This window comes from Simochromis diagramma, unplaced genomic scaffold (assembly GCF_900408965.1).
Source record: "Simochromis diagramma unplaced genomic scaffold, fSimDia1.1 OVJJ01000205.1, whole genome shotgun sequence".
Lineage (NCBI taxonomy): Eukaryota > Metazoa > Chordata > Actinopteri > Cichliformes > Cichlidae > Simochromis > Simochromis diagramma.
The window spans coordinates 7,078,324-7,101,119 of NW_024386782.1; the positions used below are offsets into that span (position 1 = coordinate 7,078,324).

At 38.5% G+C, this 22,796-nt stretch overlaps 1 protein-coding gene across 2 annotated transcripts in view; it reads left to right on the forward strand.

Moving 5' to 3' along the window:
- The first annotated feature begins 1,238 nt into the window (after nt 1-1,238).
- pth1r (parathyroid hormone 1 receptor) overlaps nt 1,239-22,796 on the forward strand; it is a 47,598-nt gene continuing 26,040 nt past the window's right edge. For both annotated transcript variants that reach the window (XM_040019544.1, XM_040019552.1), the window contains exon 1: nt 1,239-2,422. In XM_040019544.1, the coding sequence (XP_039875478.1) occupies nt 2,354-2,422 (69 nt within the window). In that variant the 5' untranslated portion in view covers nt 1,239-2,353. The remainder of the gene's footprint in view (nt 2,423-22,796) is intronic.

Consider the following 22,796-nt stretch of genomic DNA (forward strand, 5'->3'; position numbering starts at 1 on the left):
GCATTTTCCCCGAAAACCATCATCATAACCTGCTGAACTAGTGGTTCTAGAATCACTTTTGAGAAAAGACACTTAAAAAATGAAACAGCTGGAGATCTTCCCACTTGCCTTGGTCAAATGAGGACATCACAGCGGGATTGAAAGACTTCAAAATCAGAAAGTGGAAATTTTCAGTGGGATGGGGACACTTACATAATCACATTACAGAATGAAATGTGAACAAGGAAGATAGTCAAAACATATATGTGATGTTTGCATGCATTCATGCCTGGTTTGGCATGGCAGTGTCATCATCGCAATGTGGGTCTCTGTCTCCAGGTGGACAGGAACTACTTTAGTATCTATCACAGAGTCCATAAAGCGCTTGGACATTTGGGATATAAAAGTGACATTATGAAAAACAGAGAGACCAAGGCTCAAAAAACGTACAAAAAACATTTATAGTTCATATTTCAAGTTGTCTAACATTTTGTTCATGTTAAATACCAGTTTTCACTTAATTATAATCCTGAAAAAAAAACTGTTTCCCCCCCTTTAAACAATTTTAAAGGTCAGTAATGTAAAACAACTGCAAAGCTGAAAGCTGAGGTTATTCTGAAAGAACGGCGGAAAAAGCGTTCACTCATGTATGATTTCGGACTTTTACACCCAAAGTTACCAAATAAGACCAGGCGGCCTGTATTATACTTGGACACTAAAGGGTTAATCGCCTCTTAACCTGATAATCAATTATAAACAGGTGTTTGATTAGGAACGACTTTGTATATATTATTATCACCATTACAATAATAGTAATAATTATGTCTGCCTGCACGATTAAAATAACAGTGTCACACAAACATATTCGCGAAAAAGCATAAAGCGGACAAACTGCTATGAGACTGTCCACAAATCCTCTATTATTTCATTTCCAAACAAAACTCTTGATTCGTTAAAAGAAAATTGTGCACGCTCTCCTGCATTATGTCTCAGTAATCCAATCCTACTAGTAGTTGCAACTTTTGAGAGAGTGCAGGGGGAAAAAAGCGGTTTGGCAAAGGCCCTGCGATCTGTTGAATGTGGAGTTTGTTTGAGGGGTGAGAAAATATGTCATTTCGGAGCCGTGGTTTATTCCAACGTAAGAGAGCGCACCAATGAAAAGCTCTTACGCTCCACCCTACCTGCCTCCTTTCCGCCCCCCCCCTCCTCCTCCTCCCCCCTCCTTTTCCATCCACATACTCACTACTGAGCACGACCTGCCTCCTGCCACATCTGGAGACGCTTTCTCAACACGAGGAACTTCAAGTTTTGCGCTTACTCTGCGAACAAACACGCGTTTGCGAATTATCTGTCCGTCAGGGTGAATTTGGGTTTCTCTTGATAGTAAGTAGCCTAAATTATTCAGACCAAGTTGGCGTTTTTCCTCCTTTCTGAAGCTTTTCACATCACCATCGGTAGCTAAAACAGATCCACAGAGTTCCATACATGCCGTTTCTGTCTGTCACGGTGGATAGATTTATAATTCGGCACGGTTTGTGGACATGACAACTGATACACTACCGTTTTGTGCTTTTATTAATTTATAAGAAAAAAAGAAGAAGAAAGAAAAAGACCGGTAACCAGGGGTAGCGAACACGCGTACAGTGATTGAGTTGAAACACGCAAATCAGACACTTCTATTAAAAGTTTGAAATTTCACGCTCCGCTCTTTCACTTGGCTGCCATTTACTGTTAAATGCACAAAGTAGACCCTGTCTGCGATCCTTCTGCTCCACTGCCGCCCTGCACGATAGATCCGTGCGTTGTTGATGGTGACATGAGTCACAGGATTGAAGTTGTGAAATTCAGCAGCGACTGGTGATGGAATGATACGTTTCGGGCTTATTTTTGTACAACGCTGATCTAACGCTTGGAAAAGAATACTGGAATAAGCCGCAAGGCGCACAGCTCCATACTGAAGTGTTTAAGTTAGTCTGAGGGGGAAATTTAAAAGACCTAAAAATACAGCGTCGGTTTCTTCCCTACAAAGAATCATTTGAACTTCCCACCGCAGAGCTAGGGCGACATAAATAGTTCTGACATGTGGATGTAATTTCAGAAGAGGAAAAAAGACAGATGCAGAGAAATAAAGAGAGCAGACTGAGCCGGAGCATATAGTAGATTATAGGAAATTAAATCGAGGGCAGAGCGAGGCGATTACAGAGTTATGATTTCACAAGCCATCATAAGCATCGAGAGGCCAGATGGAGTGAAAAAACACAACTCGTTCCACTTTGAAGAGAGTTAAGTAGATTAAATAATTTCATCCGAGCTCAATCAGCATCTGTCTGAGCCCTGCAAGGACTCTTGGAGGTAGAGTTGCCTCAGGTCAGGGATGGGATCCTCTCTGCTTCTCCGCAATCTGGACTTTCTACTCATCTCTCTACTCAGCGGTTTATGCCTGGTAAGTCATTTCAAAATGAAAATAAAAATGCAATAAGCACATTTACCCTGCCTGATAGACAAGATGCTGCTTTAATGTTGGTAAAGTGTGCACAGATCACTGAGAGGTTGTCAGAGAGATATCTGCATGTGCTGTGTGCCAAGTAAAACTCAAGTACCTCCTTTAGGATGATTATTTTTTGCATCCCATATTGATGAAATCTGCAAAATTCACTCTGATTTCCGCAAAATTTGTCCATTGCTTCTTTTGAAAATCATGATTGAGGAAGCATGTGTTCAATGTTAAGGAGAGAGTGCGTCCTCCAGAATAAGAGACAAAGTGCCTCTGTTGTCAAAAGCTTTTTACTCGCATCTGCTCAAAACCTTTAATTGTCTCTGCGCTGGAAGTCAAACTCTTGAAATTGCTGCTTTATCGGACCACATGGCTGTTTTGCCAGATTCAGTGAAAAGAAAACAACACATTTAAGCTGAAATTTCAAGAGAGACGGTTGACTAATGACAGACATATTGTCAGTTCCCTAACAGGATTTAAGAGGTGGACATGGCAGCTAACAAAAAGCAGCTGTGATTAGTGATTACGCTCTTGTTCCATTAAGTGCTTCTTCCCACCCTAACAGTACAATTAGGGCTTGTGTAAGCACACAGTAACCTAGCTGCCCTAAAAGGCAGAGCATTGTGTTTTACTACAGCACGTTTCATGCTGTAAGCTCGGAAAAGCTCTGACCCGCATGAGCTGATGCAGCTCATGCAGTCAAAATGGGGCTAGAAATTTTCATTCACATCTGCAGCAGCAGCGGCCGAACAACTCGCCCAACACGCTGATCAAGTATTGAGCTTTCAAACGTTGCCACAGTTGTATTTAGAATGTCTGCATACACAGGGACACACACACACAAACACACTGTGCAGGCAGAGCAGCACACGAAGTTGGTTCTGTGTGTTTTGGCTGAGGCTGTTGTGCATTCAACAGGCAGTTCGCCCAGGTTCTGAGGTACAGTGCATTTTCCCAGTGATGTGGTCCATCACTGTACCGCAGGACCTCTAGGCTCATTGGTTTAGATGGCAGAGGAAAACAATTATAACATAGCTGTGTATTTATAGCTGATTCAACACTGAGTCGTTCAAAGGCTCTGTCTGTGAATGGTGTTTACCCGTTTTTAAGTTTGGTGTTTGCTTAGTGTTCCTCTCCACAAAAAAGTATTTATTTTTTTCCAGACTGTAACCAAACGGGATGTAGATGTTCACTGAATCTAAACTAAGAGCGGAAAAATCTGGGTCTGTGTTTGAAGAAAGAATATGAAGGAATATTTTAAAAATCGAGACATGCTGTTTTCAAAATACAGCGTTTTACAACTTTCCCAGAGGCTCTGCGAATCCTCGTATTAAAAATACAAATATCAAAATGTGTACTCGCTATTTTTATCTGAACGAAATTGGCTGATACGGGGACTGACAAGGAATATCTCAATTGTGTTTTACACCGTAGCAGGCAAGCTGTAGTGACAGCTGACAGACAAAGCACTGCCTCATAGAGCCTTTGTTCAGTGTGACTGCCTGCCTCACTTACTCGGTTATTACATTTATTAAGAGGCAGCACTGCTTTCAGGAAAGCTTGGTGAGCGTTTAATTTTTACCTCATGACTGTGTTTTCCCTCTGTGATGACTTGCATGTGTTCGGATCCTAACTGGAAGAACTCAAACTGTAACTGCATCTGCATGACATTGTCAAGGTTTATGTCAGCTCTGGACAGAATCTGACTGTGACGGCTGTCATGTTTAGTATTGCACAAGGCAGTTTTGACTAGTTTCACAAGGTGTGGAAAATATCAGTTGTTGACATTTTTAGCCAAAACTTTTTTCCTTTCGTTTCTTTTTTTTTCCTATTTTTTGTGCAGAGAATCAGCAGTTTTCCTTGTGGCTTAAATTCTAGATTAAGTAGTTCAATCAATGTTGTGTTAAACCAGAGACCGCCAATTTCCCTGAGGATATTTTTCAAAGTTATACCGAACTGAACTGACTGATGCAGAACTCTTAAATTCCCCACAGATGAACGACGTCTGTGTTTTTCTCACCAGAGAATTGATATTCATAGACATGGTTGATCAATTTGAAATCAAGGGATCACGGTTGTGGTCGACAGCCGAATGCATCCAAGAGGAGAGCAGAGCACACAGAAAATACATTTTCATAATAAAGTACCCCTGTGTCATCAGTTAAAAGACTTACTGATCCCCCCAAAAAAAGCAAACAATAAATACCCCCCCCCCCCCCCCCCTTTTCCCAATAATCATTCAAAGTAGCTTTATCCATCTCTGTTGAATCATCCTCAATAGAGATTCATAACATAGATTAGAGTGGCGGATAATCTCATCCCAATCTGTCACTGGTAATTAGGGGCAGCAGATATCGCCTTACTGATTCAAATGAACTGCTGCTGCATCTGTGAAATAGGCTTTATTATTGAAATTCATTTCTGCACACCCATTTGACTGATCTCAAATATGACTTATGATAATTTTCTCCCACTTGTCTGTGTTTGCGCGAATATATCTGTGTCTGAAGAAGCATGAAATGAGCCGTCCTCCTAAATTTATTCCAGAAATGTGCTTTTCACTTAGTCATTAAGAGAAAACTGCTGAAACTACAGACTGTTTGATTGCCGCTTTTAATTCTACTTCATATGCAGCTTCACGCACAGAGTTAGCCTCCAAACTTTCTCAGATAAGAGCTGATCCAGTGTGGTAATTCTATTTATTCACTATGTATTATTAATTAATAATAAAAGCTGATAAATTGTTGTCTTCGTTTTTAAATTGGAATAGTTCAGTGAAAACTGAACAAAAAGAGAAGAAAAACAAAAGCAGTGCTTCATCCCTCACCTAGCGTCAGTGCATTGGAGAAATGGTTAACACAATGGATGATTGTAGCATCAGTTTTTGAAGTCACAAAGGGAAAATGAGCTACAATGACAAAAAAACAAAACCAAAACCAAAACACTATTTTGGGAACTGGCTGACTTCTGCAGCCAGTGCACGGTGATCGTTCAAGAAACTTTGTTTCCTCTGATGTTGAAGTTTTAATGTATATAACGATAAAATATAATCTGGCACACATTTTCTTTTTAAATGTCTCTGCATTGTTTCTCCTTGTCGGTGTCCTACTAACGCGTCCTTGAATTTGTTTTCACATGTACATCATCTACCAAAAACAGTATAGCCTGTATAGCCAGTGTGTCGCCTATCTGGCGCAAGATTTTCCTTCCATTTCATACATTGTACCATATCTCATTGACTATATTATATTATACTATATAGAGACAATGTTTTTTGCGTGTTTTCACCAACTGTTCATAGTTTGTGTGAGTTATTTCTTCACACTCAGCTTGTCTACATCTATACACTCACTGGCCACTTCATTAGTTACATCTTGCTTGTACTGTAACTGCCTTTTAATTTCACAGCTGCCTCAACAAGGTGCTGAAAACATTTGCTCCATATTGACATGACAGCATCACACAGGTGCTGCAGATTTGTATTTCCTCTCTGCTCTGCTGGATTGAAATCTGGTGACTGTGAAGGGCATGTGATTGCAGTGAACTCACTGTCATGTTCAAGAAACCAATTTGAGATCTGAGTGTTGTGATATGGTGCATTAGCCATCAGAAGATGGATACACTGTGGTCATAAAGGAATGGACATGTTCAGGAATGTTACTCAGGTAGGTTGTGGTGTGTAACCAATGCTTTAATGGTATTGTGTCAAGACAATATTGTCCAATATTGGAGAGGCCATGTGAACAGTAGTCACTAGTTTTCTGTTCCTAGCTGTGTGTGTGGTACCCGGTGTGGTCTTCTGCTGCTTTAGCCCAGATGCATCAAGTTTTGACATGCGCATTTAGAGATGCTCTTCTGTGAACCTTGGTTGAAATGAATGGTTCAGTTACTTTCTATCAGCTCAGGTTTTCCTCTGGTGTCAACAAGGCATTTTTATTGGGAGCGCTCGCTGGATATTTTCTCTTTCTCAGGCCATTCTCTGTAAACTTTAGAGACGGCTGTGCAGGAAAATCCCCCTAGATCAGCAGGTTCTGAAATACTCAGAGCAGCCTGTCAGCCATCAACAACCACGTTCATAGTGACTTTCTTCCCCATTCTTTCGCTCACTTTGAATTTCAGCAGGTTACCTTGGCCATGTTTACATGTCTAAGTGCACTGAGTTGGTGCCGTGTGATTTATGAATATTTGCATTAATGGGCAATTGAACAGGTGTACCTAACAAAGAGGCCAGTGAGTGTATAAATATTTGTCTGCATGTGTGTTTCTCTGCTTATATTACCATCAGTGCACTGAGTGTGATGAAAATGCTGGCCTCACCGGCCACTATTTTATTTCATTTCCTCAGGGAGTTCAAACAGTTTGGATGCGGCTTTGATCTCGATGCCTTTTCTGTTTAGCCTCCATTAGGACAGAGAGGGACAACAAAGCCTGCCAGGGCCCATTTACACATGTCAGTGGACACCTCACTGACAACTGTCCACCGCGTGCCAGACTGAAGCCATTTTATATGGGAAAACCACCTTCCTGTCATATATATTTATATATATATATATATCTTATACTTCATATATTGAATATTTCATGATGAAAGGCTCGCTTGCTTTTTTTTCTTGATGACAAATTTTCAAAGGGCTACTTGAGGGTTAAGATTTGGATTTAGAGTTCGAGCTGGAATGCGGTGTAGATTAGAGCAAGGGGTGTGATTATATAGACACTTAGTTATTGAGGTAGCCCTGACATCTAAAGGCACTGCAGCTCAAGAAAACAAATCCAAATTGAAAAGCACAAGAACATATCATAACTAATTTGCCAACACAGAGGCAGCACTTAGAAAATAAAAGGCTTCAATTACAGGAAACACAATGGAAGAGCAAAACATGTTGCAGTGATGTGATGAAAGATTGAAGATGTTGTCTTAATTTGCTTGCGTGTTATCTTTTTGCTTTTTTAAAATATTTTTTTCTTTGGTTTTTGTTCAAATTGCAGTACAATGAGCTTTCAGGGCCACTGTGCAGCATTTTTTTACTCTTTGGATTAGTAGCTAAGGAATACATCATGTCAATAAGTGTCCTCACAAAGATAGGCATGGAAATGTGTGTGTGTTTGATGCACGGCTGGACTTTCTGACCTTTACATTTCCCAAGATGGCGGGGAGAGAAAGTAGGAGGTGTGTCAGCAATGATTGAATAGTGAAGTGAGGTTTTAACATGAAAATTTACTCAACTTTGTTACCCAGTTTCAGTCTACATCTGAATCATGTGATACACGCTTTGTTATCTAACCTTACACACAATGAAGAAATGACTACTGCTTACAACAAAGGGGCTTCTTTAAGCAATCCATTGCAGCACTACCGTTATGCTCGAGTTCATCCGTTTTCACTGGGATTTGTGATAAGTTACTTATTAATTAACCTGCTTAGCACTCAGAAAAATAACCGTAGGAAGTCATTCAGCCTTAACACAGTTTACATCTTACTTTTTCAGTTAGTTTAAACTCAGCAGCTTATGGTTAGTGGAGGGATTTGCTAATTGCTCCTAATCATGAGCGAATCAAAAACTACTGGACAGGCTAAAGGAGGACTGCCAAGCAAGCTATGTGGATCCATTAAAATCCATTTGAGGAAAACAAACAAACAAACAAAACACTAATTAATAATCTAGCACGTGAGTTCACATGAGTTTGTGATGTGCCACCATCTACCACTCAAACACAGAATCTTTTATATTGGATCCACTTAACTTGTTCTCTTTATCACTAGAAGTGCAGCTTTGCAGAAAATAACTGCATTTAAAGGCGAGATAAGGAGCCATTTTAAATGGTTGTCACTGAAGTGAGCTCCTAGTGATCATTTAATGCACCTCTCTGAGTTACACCCAATTTCTAACCAGGCACTATTTGTGCTACATGAAATCTCTAAACATCAGTCACTGTGCCTTGTGTGCCCACACCTAACCGAGGTGCTGCACTGTGTGTGCTCTCAGTCTGCCTCTCTGCTTTTGCTTCACTTTCATACCTTTTACAAATTAATACTTGCTTCTGAAATTGCTACCTTTTGTCTGTGGCCACAGGGCAAAATAATATAATCTAGTTAGTGAAAAAGCCCTTAAATGTTTGTTCTAATCAGTGAGTTTAAATGCATTACTCCTCTCTTGGGCATTGGATCTTTGCTATAGAGCAACAGAGTGGGGGAAATAATGGATTTCTTGCTGTTGGAACCTGGTGTTAGTATGGAGCAAGTCACTGTGTGACCAAATAATTTTTCATACATTGATTTTGAATTTAATATGCAGTGAGGTGAGCAACAGAGAGTGAGGGAAGGATCAGAATCATCAGCCTCATGAGAGCCACAGGAGGCCAGTTTTTGGTTTCAGTTTTTGGGGCATGTATTCTTACTTTACATTCAATGTTTCACTGCTTTTTTACAGCCTTAAAATGTTTTGCGCACACTCAGGATCATGCTTCTTTGCTTCAAGATGATGAAATCACAAGAACACAGTCTTTATGGTTTTTTCCCCCCTTTTCTTTATATAATGGGCTTTATCAGCTGTGTTGTGGATCTGGTGGTCAAGCTTTTCAGCTAGTTTTGCCCTTTCTGTTTCCCTCAGTTTGTCCATGCTAGAGATGACTGTGGCTCTTGACAGGAATGCACAAATTGAGCTGTTGGACACGATAGAGGCCGATGTGTCCATTCTCCTACTATCGTGCTAAAGGAGACAGCATGAGAGCAGCCTGTTTGGACAAGTGTTGGTTCGCTCAGTGTATTCACATTATTGTAATGTTAAGAGGGATAAGAGAGTTATACAACTGCTTACCTGCAGACTAAAACTCAGAGCTGTATGAGGTAGTGTAATCTAATATCTGAAGGGTTTTATGATATGATAAGAAGTTGCCAGAAGGAACATTGGACATCTGAAATGGTTTCATATAAACCCAACATTTCATAGTCCTGCTTAGAATTTAACATTTAATCCAAGTCTGGATGGAAGTCCAAGTCATTGCTTTATTTCTTTATGTATTTTCATATTAGAAAGCTCACACTTTAACTGTTTTAGCTTTACAGGGCAAAGTGCAGCAATTTCCACCGCTGACTTGATGACAGTGCAAGGCAAAAGCTTTTATACTTGTGTTGGAGGTGTAGTCATCGATGATGCTCTAACCACAGGAAGTATGAGGCTGAGTGGAGATGGCTCAGTGACACTGCACTCTGATTGAGTGGAGTCACTGAAAACACCAAAAATAACACATTTATGCCTCAAACAACAGAGAGAATCGTGTAATTGTGCATGATGGACTGAAAAATCAACAGTAGTACATGAAGCTGAAGGACTTAAGAGTGGGTATTCTAGTGCACAGAGGTTATTTATACCCACCTTGGATAGGATATAATTTCTCCATCCTAATAAGATTATGCGGTTGGCAGATCTGAGACATCCTGTTTTGTAATTTGGTTTTTACAGCACGTGTTGTAGATTTAAGCAGTATGGAGGTATAACCTCAGTAAGCGCTCGTTGCTATATGCGCTTGCTGTCGTCAGTTTGCATGTTTGCCTGAACTTTCGTGGGATCAGCACAAGATTTACCTCACAGAGGCAACTTGTAGTGGGAAAAATAACCTTCACACACATACTCTCCTCACGCTGAGAGTTTTACTCTCAGTAGCTGACACCACCTCCTGAGATAACTGCAGAATAATCTAATTCTTGTAACTTTCTCTCAGGAGTGCATTCATCTGTGTGGCGTATTGACCGATGCATTGCTCGCTTTCAGAGGGCCTGTGAGTCAGACCCATAACGCATGTGTTAATACGCGAGTCTTCAGTTTCACCAGCATGGTAAGGTAACACCATGGCAGTATTTGACTCAGGAAAGGGGTTGTTTTCTTGACTTACCATGACCTCTGCTTTTTTTTTTTTCTTAACTTTTCCACTTGAAGAATGCCAGAATATGTGTAACTCAATGCCACTTTTACACCTCAATGAAAAAAGTTACACTTCTCACTGATATTTTTATGATGGTTCCTAAGTTCTGTGGACTTTAGCACCCACAAAAATATGGTGTTGTAGTGAAAACATCGCATTTTGTTTTATTTATTATTTTTTAAACTCCAGCTTCATTTGTTTAACCATGGCAACTCGTAAAAATCTGCTTCTTTAAACTCAGTGATGCTTCTCTTGATGCTTCTCCAAAAGCAACAGTAGTGAGCAGCAGTTATACAAAGATACTGACGAGAAACCAGCTGGTGATGTCAGTGATGCTTCACCCAATTGCATTTAACAATTTAGCAGAAAAACCTCTATTTATTTTTTCCTGTGGAGTTTCAGCTGACTAACAGCATCATGCACTGTGGTGATGCTTATCAAAGAGAAGCTGAATCTTTGAAGTACTCTAATTCATTGCGATAGTCTTTTCTCTCGTGTCGGTTTCTGATAAGATTAAGTCTGTGCAAAATTCAAATGCAAACAGTCTTGAGAATGACCAATATGAACATTTTTTTTATTTAAGCATTGGAACTAGAACTTGTTGGACCTAAGACCAACAGTGTATTATAATCTCAACATTGCCAGAAGTCAGGGACACGCTGATTGATTGTCAGCTCTGTGACGAGTTTGAGTCCTATGCAGTCTTTTTTCATCAGTTACCTGCTGTATCAATATTGTGGTGCAGACTTCCTTGCGGGCAATATGCTTGGAATCCCAGAGCACCTCCGTTGAGTTGACATGTGAAAATTCTCAGCTATGCAGATGCCTTTGCCATTGACCGACAGTTCAGCTCAGCCCTACCCCCACTGTTAGCGAACGGATTGAATTTCAAATATACAGACTCTTCCAGTCTCATTCTGTCCTTTTAAATGCAACAACAAATTAGGTCGGTAGACAGTTCCAAGTCAATTCCTTAATTACTGTGGGCACAGAGAGTAGGATTTCACACGTGATTCAGTTGTTTGCGTAATTTGGAAGCGGTTCAGATTTCGGGTAGGAATACTCCCCTGGCACATGGCTTATGGCTAAGAGGAGGCTGGATTTCTTAAAAGGACCTTTATTAGTTTCATTGCAAAACTCAGGGGCTTATGGGTTTGTAAGTATGCAGTTCACAGCTCCAGATTTTCCAGCAATAAGTAAAAAATCCTTACACTGCAGTACAGGGGGAAATCTCAGCCAATTTAAATTCAGATAACAGTGGGTGGATGGGTTTTTCTCTGTGTTAAATTGGTGGCATTTAAAGACAAGCCCCTCTCAATGCGGTTAAAAAGTTATAGTTTGAGTCATCACAGATCTCAAGTTTGAGTGCTTCGTATAAGATACTTGTTGGTCGTGGAGAGATTTAATGAATGTTTTCAGACTGACATTTACAAAAAGTACCGTTCATTGTGTAGTGAAGGTCAGACACATGATTAATTTCAAGTTTTGTCACAAATTATTTCGCATGAATTCTTCTTCCAGCATTATAGCTTATTGCTCATTGGTTAAGGTTCACTGTGTCTCTCTTTGCTAGACTGTGATTAATGTGGCCCTATTAATGTAACGAATAGAAATAAAATATTGCAAAAATTAATTACATTTAAAATATTTTTTTTTATATAATTTGGGTTATTTTATTGGAACAGGCAGTTTTTTTTATTACAATATTTGTTGTTTTATTTTGGTGGATTCAGTTACTATTAAATATTTAAAATTGCAAAGACACCAAAAATATTGAATTAGTGCACTGTATGAGTCCCACAGCGGATGATGGTGCATAGTTGGCACTCAGTCATTGAACTGTCTGCATCCATATGTGGACTAACTTCAATGGATGCAATATTTAAAATGTAATCCTTAAACATGTAGCATGGTGTATGATCTCCATATACACTGATTATTATTCAGAGCTTTATTGTTCCATATTCAAAGTGTATTTATACAAAATGTCCTTGTGTGATGTAGCTGTATTCATGGCTACAGAAATGCTATACTATACTTTAAACATGATGCAGTGAAGATTTAAAATACATCAAAAATAAATGAAGGTAATAAATTTACCTTCTTTTCATAAAATCATTTCATTTCTATCTCATTTTAAAGAGATATGCACGTGTCCTCTCTCGTGGGAAATTGTGTTTCTTTGTAAAAAAACAAACAAACAAACAAGCAATTATTTAAGTAAGAAACATATATTTCAACCAGCCATTTTTACAACAAAGAGAAAACAAAATAAACCAACAAGTGTGGCAGTATTGTTGTTGTCGAGGGTCAGGGTTAGTCTCAGTCTTGCATTCAATCATACATACTCCCATACAAGCATTTGGAGTGATAGCTGATTGTATTGAGCTGACCTGATGGGCGAGGAAGGCTGTTTATTATAGTGAGAAATAAATGATGTGGACATTAGGGTCTACATCATTTATTTAGCGTGCTCTTACTCACTGCTTTAAGCTACATTAGCCAATACAGACACAATACACTGACTGAATAACTATCCGATTTTTGACAAGAAAGAAGCATACCTATAATGAATAAGATTTGCCCGTTGTTATTGTCTGTCTTTTAGAGGAGTTCAATAGTAAATCAGACGGGTGGTTTTTAAAGATAAAAATGTAAGTTTTAAGGTTTCTGGGGGGGCAATTAAGCTTATCTGATCTGCAATGGAAAATATTGGTTTCAGTTTAGAGCATGTGACAGGACAGACGTTGTTTTGTCTGGGATGAATTTGAAAGGGATCGATATCAGCTAAAGAGAAAAACTCTGAAAACAGTATTGATATGCAAAGGATCAGCTGTCCTTTAATTCATCACTGCACTGCAACAGTAGGTGCATTTTAATTCAAAGATGTGAGCCTTTTCCCGTTGTGCAACAATTCAAACTTAGTTTAAGGTTCGAAGGTTCAGAACTGGACTGAGTGGCTGTCTCCTTAAAAATAAAGTGGTCAAAAATATATATTTCTTTATGTGCAGCACAGCTGTTGCTTTTATCTCTATTAGCTTATTTTTACTTTCTATTGCTGTTTTCTGGTGAAGTACCAATTTGATATTTAGATTGATTATTGCTCCAATCCTGACTGAAAGAACAGTTTGTCAGTGACAAAATGCTACATGGGGTTGATCTCGTCAGAGTTCAGTTTCGTGCTTACTTTGCAGCAATTAAACCAGCTTTTCTTTGTAAGCTTTTTTAAACATGTGTTCAAGTGAGTTTACACCAATGAAAACCTCGAAGAGTGTCTCTTTCTTGGCCACATGCTTTTACTTTTGTTATTGCCAATCTTCACTTGTGGCTTGTGTGTGACAGGATGACAGAAAAGTGCAGTAATGAGTCTCAGACTGGGCTGTAATGAGTCTAAGTCAAAAAGTTTGGTTAAAAATGTTAATAGATTTTCATTTTTTTTATGTATGACCCGTGGACTTTGGCTATTCTAATAGTAAGCACAAATTCAGGGAATTGATATTCTTGGATCTGTTTATTTTTCACATATTCTTTTACAAAGTCAGTAAACTAGCGTTGAAGTCGAGCTTGGGGTCACCTTACTCATAACTGAATGATGAGTTTATATTTGTCATTACAGTAGATAAAAGGGCTGCGGGTCGGACTCGATGTGCCATATGGTTGGCTGCACATCCAACTAAGCTAAATCTGCACCCATCTTTGTGAGTCTGCTATGGTTCACTTTGGTCCAAGTGATGTTATCAAACAGCGAGTCCTAGGTTATGAGGGGACATCCACATGCTACCAAATTTTCTGTGACCGTAACAACTCGTGTTTACATTAAAATTCAGCTATTAGATAAGTGCCATTCAGTCAGGCTTTAGTGAAGTATCACAAGACCTCCAGCTTCCCATGTTCACAACAGAGTATAATCACCACTTAAAGTAGGAACACATGCAGATGAACAGATAAGCCGACAAAGGACAGGAAGAGAGAGAAAACCTGCAGTCGCACACAGACACGCTCAAGCACAAACACACCTAAAGTAATGCTTTCAAAAGAAAACATATAATTAGACAAATTAAACCATCACTTAACAAAAACTCAGCACCATGAATATCCTGACTTTTTTCTGTTTTGCCACAGACCTTTTATTCACAGTTTCAAGCAATGTTTAGTGAAACAGGAGCGTGGTTCGAAGGCCTCAGCACCATTGGCCTTGTAAGAAAGTGTGGACGGCTCATGCTGACAGGTCAGCTGCAGGCCTCTCAGCTGGAGTACAGCACAAACAGTGTAGCCTGTGTCTGCTTTAATTTTCCCTGCTAAATAAAGTGCATCTTATTCACGTGCATTAATGTTAGTGTTTAAAAAATACATTAAATCCTTAAATGTTTTACTAAAGAGATCCTCTGTATATGTTTATTGCCAATAAGTCTGCAATAAAATATATTTGCATTTCATTTAAAGGTTTTATAGAATCAGAAAACCCATTCAGGCATTTTCTAGTGAAGATCAAATTTGAGAAATTAGATAAATGTTTTAATGTATTTAGAAAATTTATTTATTTATTTATTGAAAATGCAGTTTGAATTTTATTTAGTCTTTCTTAATAGTTTGTGTTTTTGCTGTATAGGTATTTTTCCTGGAAGCCTTGTCAGTTTTTATTTCAACTCTTACAACTGTATACGCAACACAAGATTATTTTAATTATCATATTGCAGGTCATGAAAATTTACTGCTGTCAGATTTGATTATTATCATTGTAGAAATATGAAAAAATGCACATTATGTAGTCTTGATCTAGAAATAATTCCACTGCATTTAGTGTGGTTACATAGGTGTTAATTACATTCTGAATACGTATTTGATATTGATTGTTAGTTTATTTGTGTGGAGTATAATTCTTACTCCCTGTGCGGTTCTATTCAATTTGAGAGCATGACTTTTCCTTTGCTTTTGATTTGAAATTATTGACTGCCCTGAAAAGCACTTCAATCAAGGTGACCATCTGCAAGAGGTTCACTCTAAGTGGCCCCCTTCAGCAAATCTGAAGAGTGCAATATTAACAGGCAAAGAGAGACACCTTGGGTGATTAAGCTATGCCCAATTAGTCCACAATTTTGGAGCTTTTTATTGGGAAGGCAGTTATGATGAGGGGTCTTATGCAAAAAGTGCCCTTGTCCTAGTTCTTAGCGGGCAGCGGGCCCCTTGGTGTCCCTTTGGTTAACAGTGGAAAGGGGCTGATTGAAGTGCTGTCCTCTGTATGTGTTGTCTTTTTGTATTCATCCCCTTCCTCACTAAAATTATAATAATTCATAGTTATTCAAGGTAGACTGTGAAAATTCTAGCATGTCCATAAATTACTTTTAGTCTTATTAAAAGGATAAGCTGTCTTACCTTTTTCACCTAGACAAAGCTTTCTTGCCTCAATATATCTATCTATATATATATATCTTACAGCCCTATCTCTCTCTCTCTCTCTCTCTCTCTCTCTCTCTCTCTCTCTCTCCTTTACCTCTCTCTCTCTCTCTCTCTATCTAATCTATCTAGCTACGATATATATATATATATATATATATATGTATATATATATATATGTATATATATATATGTATATATATCCTCCTTTATCCAGCCCTAACTGACTGTGTTAAACAGACAGTATTACATTGTTTGGTGTTGACACATTGTCTGCATTACATGCAGCATGCATGCTGAGATTGCTCAGTGGTGTTTCACACTCATTTGGAATTGTAAAAGTTGGCTTTGTGATACTAATTGAAAAACTCCCTGTAGGCATAATATTGACAGCGAGATAGACAAGGCTCTGCGTATTATGTGAATTCACTGTTAATTATGGGATCAAGCAGCAAACAAATATAGCAGTAGAAAAGATGCTGATATGAGTGAGTTGACTTGAATGAAAAACACTCACTGGACAGCTGGACAACTCATCTGAGTATTCTCACTGTCATCATTCATTGATGAAACTTTTTCATAAATGCCTGAATAAACTTACCTTTAGAAAGTTTTGAGATGTTTCAAAGTTTAACCTGTGACTTTTGTTCTTGCTACAGTATGTAGTTTTGTCTCATTTAAAAATGAATGAGTCTGTCCATGGTAATAAATATTGCATAATCCTACTTTCTGCAACCTCACATAGTTAGTTTTTACAATTACTCTAGGGCAAGGCTATTTGCAGGTATATGATTGGATTGACCCACAAACCTGACATCATTCATTACTGTTACAGATGACAAAAATGGAATAATCAATTTTGACTGATTGAAGCCTGTTTTCAGTCATGCATTTAATCCCTACTAATGTTTTACATCAGCTGATGTTATTTAAAGGGGTAATAGCTGTAATGCCAAGCTGTGACTGAGATGGTCTCATAATCCATTAATGCCGATCTGCACTGTAAAGCTACATATGTAAGGTCTGAAAAAACACATCCAAAAAAAGCCTTTTATGGGTTTTAAATCTACTTTAAAATGTATATTTTAACCTATAATCCTCTTATTTCATGCATAAAGTTGCATTCATGGCAGTGCATCATTCTGCTATTGAGGCCCAGTGACCTGTGAGCGTTGTTTTGTTTGTTTCATCAGTTGCTTTGTGACATCCGTTAAGACATTATGAAATGTCTACTGCATTTGACTGTTGCATAACCATTAGTTGTTTTTAAGCTTTTGATGAAAATTAAAATAGTGCATTTATATTGCTTTGCTAAAGCAACAGTCTGTAGTTGCTGTATTAAATCACTTATATAATGCAAGAATGATCCCTTTTTAATTTGTGAGAACAACACTCACAGCTATCTGCCTTGTGTGCAGCCTCTCAGAGTACACACAATGTTTCCATCAAGGACAAAAGTGCTGTTCTTCAGGCTTACGACCAGAGCAGGGTATAATTAGGAACTAAATGCTGCTTTAAGTCAGAATGTGGTCTGCGAGCATTTCCAAAGGACAACCAGTCTTGTGGTTTGTGGTTTTTATCATCAAATGCAAATTGCACAGTTGAAGAGGAGTGGCACTGACTCATAGAGTTTATAATATCCAGGAACCTCATCCGCTAAAACATTCATGCGGCGCAATATGTCAAAAGTAACATATTCATGTTTTTTCCAGATAGTAGACAGCCCATTAAACACTAGATTCAGCGAAGTTATAATTTTCTAGAACCTTACTATTTTGTGAAGAAAAAACATGCAGGAAAGTCCAAAAGCCCTTGGGATCAAATTTTGAGCACATGCCAACAACAAGGAAGTGAATGTTAGCCTATGGTGTAAAGAATGGCAAATGACCAAAACAAGTACATAAAACAAACATTCAGCTGTATTCCTAAAATTGAGACGCTTCACAGCAACCAGAGTAAATATTATATGTGTAGTATTTATCATTCATGTGATGAAGTGTGATCTGGAATGGAAAGCCTTACTTATGACCATTACCTAAAAAAACCTTATCTTCGCACAGGGATTGTCTAACAGAGAAGCATTATTGGATGTCTCTGAACTTATAGAAAAATTAATATGGTTTCCACTGAAAACACTGCCAGAGTTGTGATGAGAGGTTCTATGTTGACAGTGAAAACATCTGCAAACACTGAACTGAAATAACACAGAATATGTGTCCAGTGCTTTTAAAGTCATGTGAAGTTTGGCCTAAAATAATTCTAATAATAGTTATAGAAATTTTGTTTCAGAGTTTCTTCTGCTTTCATGGTTGTTAAGGTTTTACCCACAATTTTGGTAGTATTTTTAAATATGAAATCACTGTAACCAATGAGCTCATATATGCCACTGCTACAGTAATCCTAGATACACTTGGGTATAAGATCAGGAATGCATATAGAGAAAGCCCTTATGGAAAGGTAGGCTGGAAGCCAAAATCAGGGAAACTTGAAAGGATGTTATAAAAGTTATGAGATGTGGGTAGTGGATGGATGGGAATGACAAAAAATGTCCATAATTGGGGGCTCTACAAACTACCAAGCAACGGCTTATAACTATGGTGACTAGGCTGAAGAGATACACCAGAGAAGCAAAGGCCAAGAGAATAAATGGTCTGTTTGCCAAAGATCCAGCAGCAACCTCCCAGAAAAAGAACCAGTTAACAACACAAAGGCAAAAATCTTATAAGGTGTCTCAAGAATGAAATGCTGATAGCACCAGGATCTGATATCCACACCAACTGGCTGAAGAAGTGGTACTCCATCAACACCTGGCAAAACAAAGAAGCAGGCTGCTAGTAGCAGGTACTCATCTTGACTTGCTAACACAATCATGAAAGATCCCTGCAAGTTTATGACACCATGAAACTACCATGCCAACTAGCTCTCTCTCTAAAGCATGGAAGCTCCTCTAAGGCATCATAGCAACCAAGCTGAGTAGGCTTGACATGAGTCAACATATAAGCACAGCTCAGAAGGCATTGAAAATAATACCAGAAGGCCAAAACACCAACTGCTGGTTAATAGAGCACTACACCAGGGCTGTAAGACCAGGAAGACTAATCTCAGCACTGTCTGGTTGGACTACAAGAAAACCTACGACTCAATGCCCCACACGTTGATAGTGGAGTATTTGGCACTATACAAGGTAAAGTGTGTTCATAACATCAATCAGGAACTCAGTGGAAGACAACATTTGAGGCCATTTGGCTGGATAGGTGTGACTGGAAAATTGCAAAGAGAGGTATCGTGATCAAGGCTGAAGGGGTTAAGATACCAGAAGGTATAATAGCAGATATACAGGACAGCTACAAATACATGGGTATCCTATAAGCCAACAGGGTCCGCAATAAAGATCCATGAAGATCAACCCCAGTCAAATATCTCAGTAGGTAAGACAGATCCTGAGAAGGTAGCAGTAGGAATAAGAGCTGAACTATCAATACATATGACCTACCACTCATCAGACTGTTACTCAACTGGAATAATAAGCTGGCCACAGGAGAACATAAATGCCACTGATGTCAAGACATAAAAACTCCTTACAACATATGGTGCTTTTTACCCAAAGTCCAACACGCGGAGGCTTTACAGCCAACAGAAAGTAGGAGAGCAGAGCCAGAATCCAGGAAGAAAGATGAAAAATCAATGAATGCTTTAGAAAGATGACCCCAGGGATAAGCTGCTCTAAGATTTCCTCAGATATCTGAAGACACAACAGTGATGAGAAACTATCATGGAATACCAAGCCACTGCATTGGATATATCATGGACAGATTGAAGAAGTGGTGGACATCAAGTAATCTTGACTAGTGGCTAGAAAAGCACAAAAAACAGGGAAGTAACAGGGGCTGAAGGAACAACTGGAGCAGATGTGAAAGGTAAAGACCAAAGTGGCCCCACAATGATAGGAGCAATAAGACCAATAACGCCCAAGCTGGAAGAGTGGCTCCAGCAGATTCCAGGCACATCAGAGGCAGCTGTGCAGAAGAGTACAGTTCTAGGAATAGCTAAGATGTTGATGCATTTTTACTCACCTTCACCAAAGAAATTACTCACAAAAATATATATATATTTAACAATTGTCCAGACTGAATTTTGAGCCAGCTTCACCTAACATATATTTATAAACATTAATTTATATTAAATCAAAAACTCTTCTTGATTTGAAAAAAAAAAGCTCATAGCTAGTTTATGTAGTGTCTGTTTACCTCCATGCATTGAGTGGTTGCTTTGGAACTTTTGGTCTTGTGGATTTATTTTTTGTTTATTGCTGAAAAAAAGTAAAAAAACAAACATTCTGGCCAATGATAATTTCTTGCAGATCATTAATCCTTTCTCTTCGACTGTTGTCTTATTAGCGTAAACTGGATATAACCCCAACTCCATAGAAATGTTGGCTTTTCATAAGCCTTTTAAACAATAACACGGGGACAGACTGATGTTGAAAAAGAAGATAAAAATGCACACCTTCGATACTGAAAGCTAAAATCTGCAGTGTCTAGTTCAAGTGTAAATGCTGAAATGGAGCGCCTGAACATCTTTAACCCATGGAAGAAGTTTTTCAGAGACCTACAACACCTTCTACATGCATGTAAAAAGCCAAAATGCATAGATGGGGCTCGTGTATAGACAGGATTTCAACAATTCAGTTTTAACAAACTTCTGAAAGTAATCAAAGCTGTTGGGATGCATTTTTTATTGCCCGCTGAGCTTAGCTTGAGGATAAAGTATATTAATTTTGGCAAAGGAATTGTCCCTACATTCAACTTTCTGGGAGATCAGTACAAAGTTCAAGCCACTTCGAAGCTGTAGTGTTTTGCTCAAAAATGCTTGCGTCTTTGCCGTCATGATTGGAACTCGCTTTATGTTGTGTTTTTGATAGAACTTTTTCATGGTCTGAGATAGTACTAATGAGATCACTGAGCTTTATTTTGAATCCAAATACACTGTTGACTCACTGCAGATAATTATACTCCACTGAATCCAGTGGTTTTTGTGGTTCATTTAAACTTTTTGGATACTCGAGTTTTTGTTTTGTTTTTTCTAATGAAAGTCTACCTCACAAGCTCCACCATTTGACTCTCTGATTCCGTGTAGGACATTACAGGAAATGACTTTGGTTAGCCACAACTTTCTTCAAAAAAAGAAAGAAGAAGAAATAAAAAGCGCAAAGCAGTCCGCAATGAAGGCTGTTAGTAATGCAGTGGAAACCCAGTGTCTCCACTCAATGTATGCATGGCGTCTAGCCATATAACACATTTCTGATGGACAGTTTATTAGAATTTTTTTTTAACCTTTGGTGCAAACTATCTGAAAATATTTAACTGTCATGCCAGACAAATCAATATCTGACAGATAAATACAACTTGCATTAATGACCAAATGCTGAAAATAGAAAACTAAAACTAAACTATAAATGTGCCTTCATTCCCACACTGTATAATGTTAGCATTTCATCCTAGCGGTTAAACACTCTCTTGACTGAGCACCCTAAATACAGTTCTCTCAATATTGGTCTTATATTCTTGCAGAGGGCTGCAGTTTAAGTCATCAAGCTGCAGTTTGCAAAGACAAATAGAAACTTGTGGTTTATCCAAGTGGAGTTTGTATTCTAGCGACCGGTGATGAAAACACACATATTTATATGTTGTGTATTTTTCTAATTCTCATTTTGGCACAAACTCAAAAGCATTTCACAAAAAGAATACTGTGTTTTGAATGAAATGCAGTAAATAAGAATGTCCACGTTTCGCCCTGTGAGAGGTGTGTTTACTTTGGAGGTTTGGACTCTGGCCAGTGGAGGAGGAATAGTTTTCAGAAATAATCACGGGGCATACATATTACCCAAGATTCTCCTCTTGAAATGGTAAATGATACTCCTCTATATCCCTGGATGCAGGAGTCTGGTTTTTAAGACAGAAAGCTGAAACTCCATGCCTCATTTTGGTTTACTGTTTCACGGGGGCTTAAACACCACTATAAAGGCTGGGATGTTTGTTCTTAATGTGCTGGAACAGCAGTCTCACTCAAATGGCAGAAATAACTTAGAGAAATTGCAATATTTCACACTGATTTGAAGTGTGTGGAAAAATTCAACATATATCAGCATAATGCATGCAATTATTTAAATGGTGAAAATACATTATGCAGCTTCAGCTAGCCTTGTCACTTATTCTCCAAATCTTATTCTCCCCAAAGAGCCCTCATTTGGTGTTTTACGGTGGTGGTGAGGAAAATTATCTGCCAGTACAAATTCTCTCATAAGGCTATAACTACCTTAAAACCTGGTGACTGGAAATGCCACTGCACCTTAATAACTATGCAGGAAGTGATCGCTCGTTTCGGAAAAGAAATATATGATCTCAAGATAAAGCTGATCGTGATAACGCCTTCTGCAGCATAACAGTCCCCTTAATGTAGAGGTTAGACGTTCAGTGTTTTTCCTTTAATTTGTCACCTGTCCGCAAATAGAAAGAGTAATGATAGTGGTGTTATTCTTACCAGAATAACTTCCACATCCACTGTTTCTGATTACCTATTGGTCATTACCTAAAGTAAGACTAGGCAGCTTTTTAGATGAAAATAGTGTGAACGTCTCAGAAGCTGTCAGTGGAATATTCTATATTGGCTTAGTTAGTACAGTAAACAGGTAGTATCTATCCTTGTTCGCCTGCGGTAAAATGTTATTCCATCTGTGGTTGTTTACTGTGCAAAGCCATAAACGTCTTCATTCTGTAACCTTATTCAGTTCTCAGACTGGACATCCTTATTTCAGGGCTGAAAGTAGTGAAAATATTGATGGATTGAGGTATTGTGGGTTTGTATGGAGCAAACCCACAACGGCTTGGTATTTATAGTTAAATTTAAACCTCGTGAAGTTGCGTACTTCTGTTAGAAACAAAGTATACATGTCTTTGTTCCTATCTGTACTTATTTATTATATTTCTCATTATGAACAGGCACAAGAGAC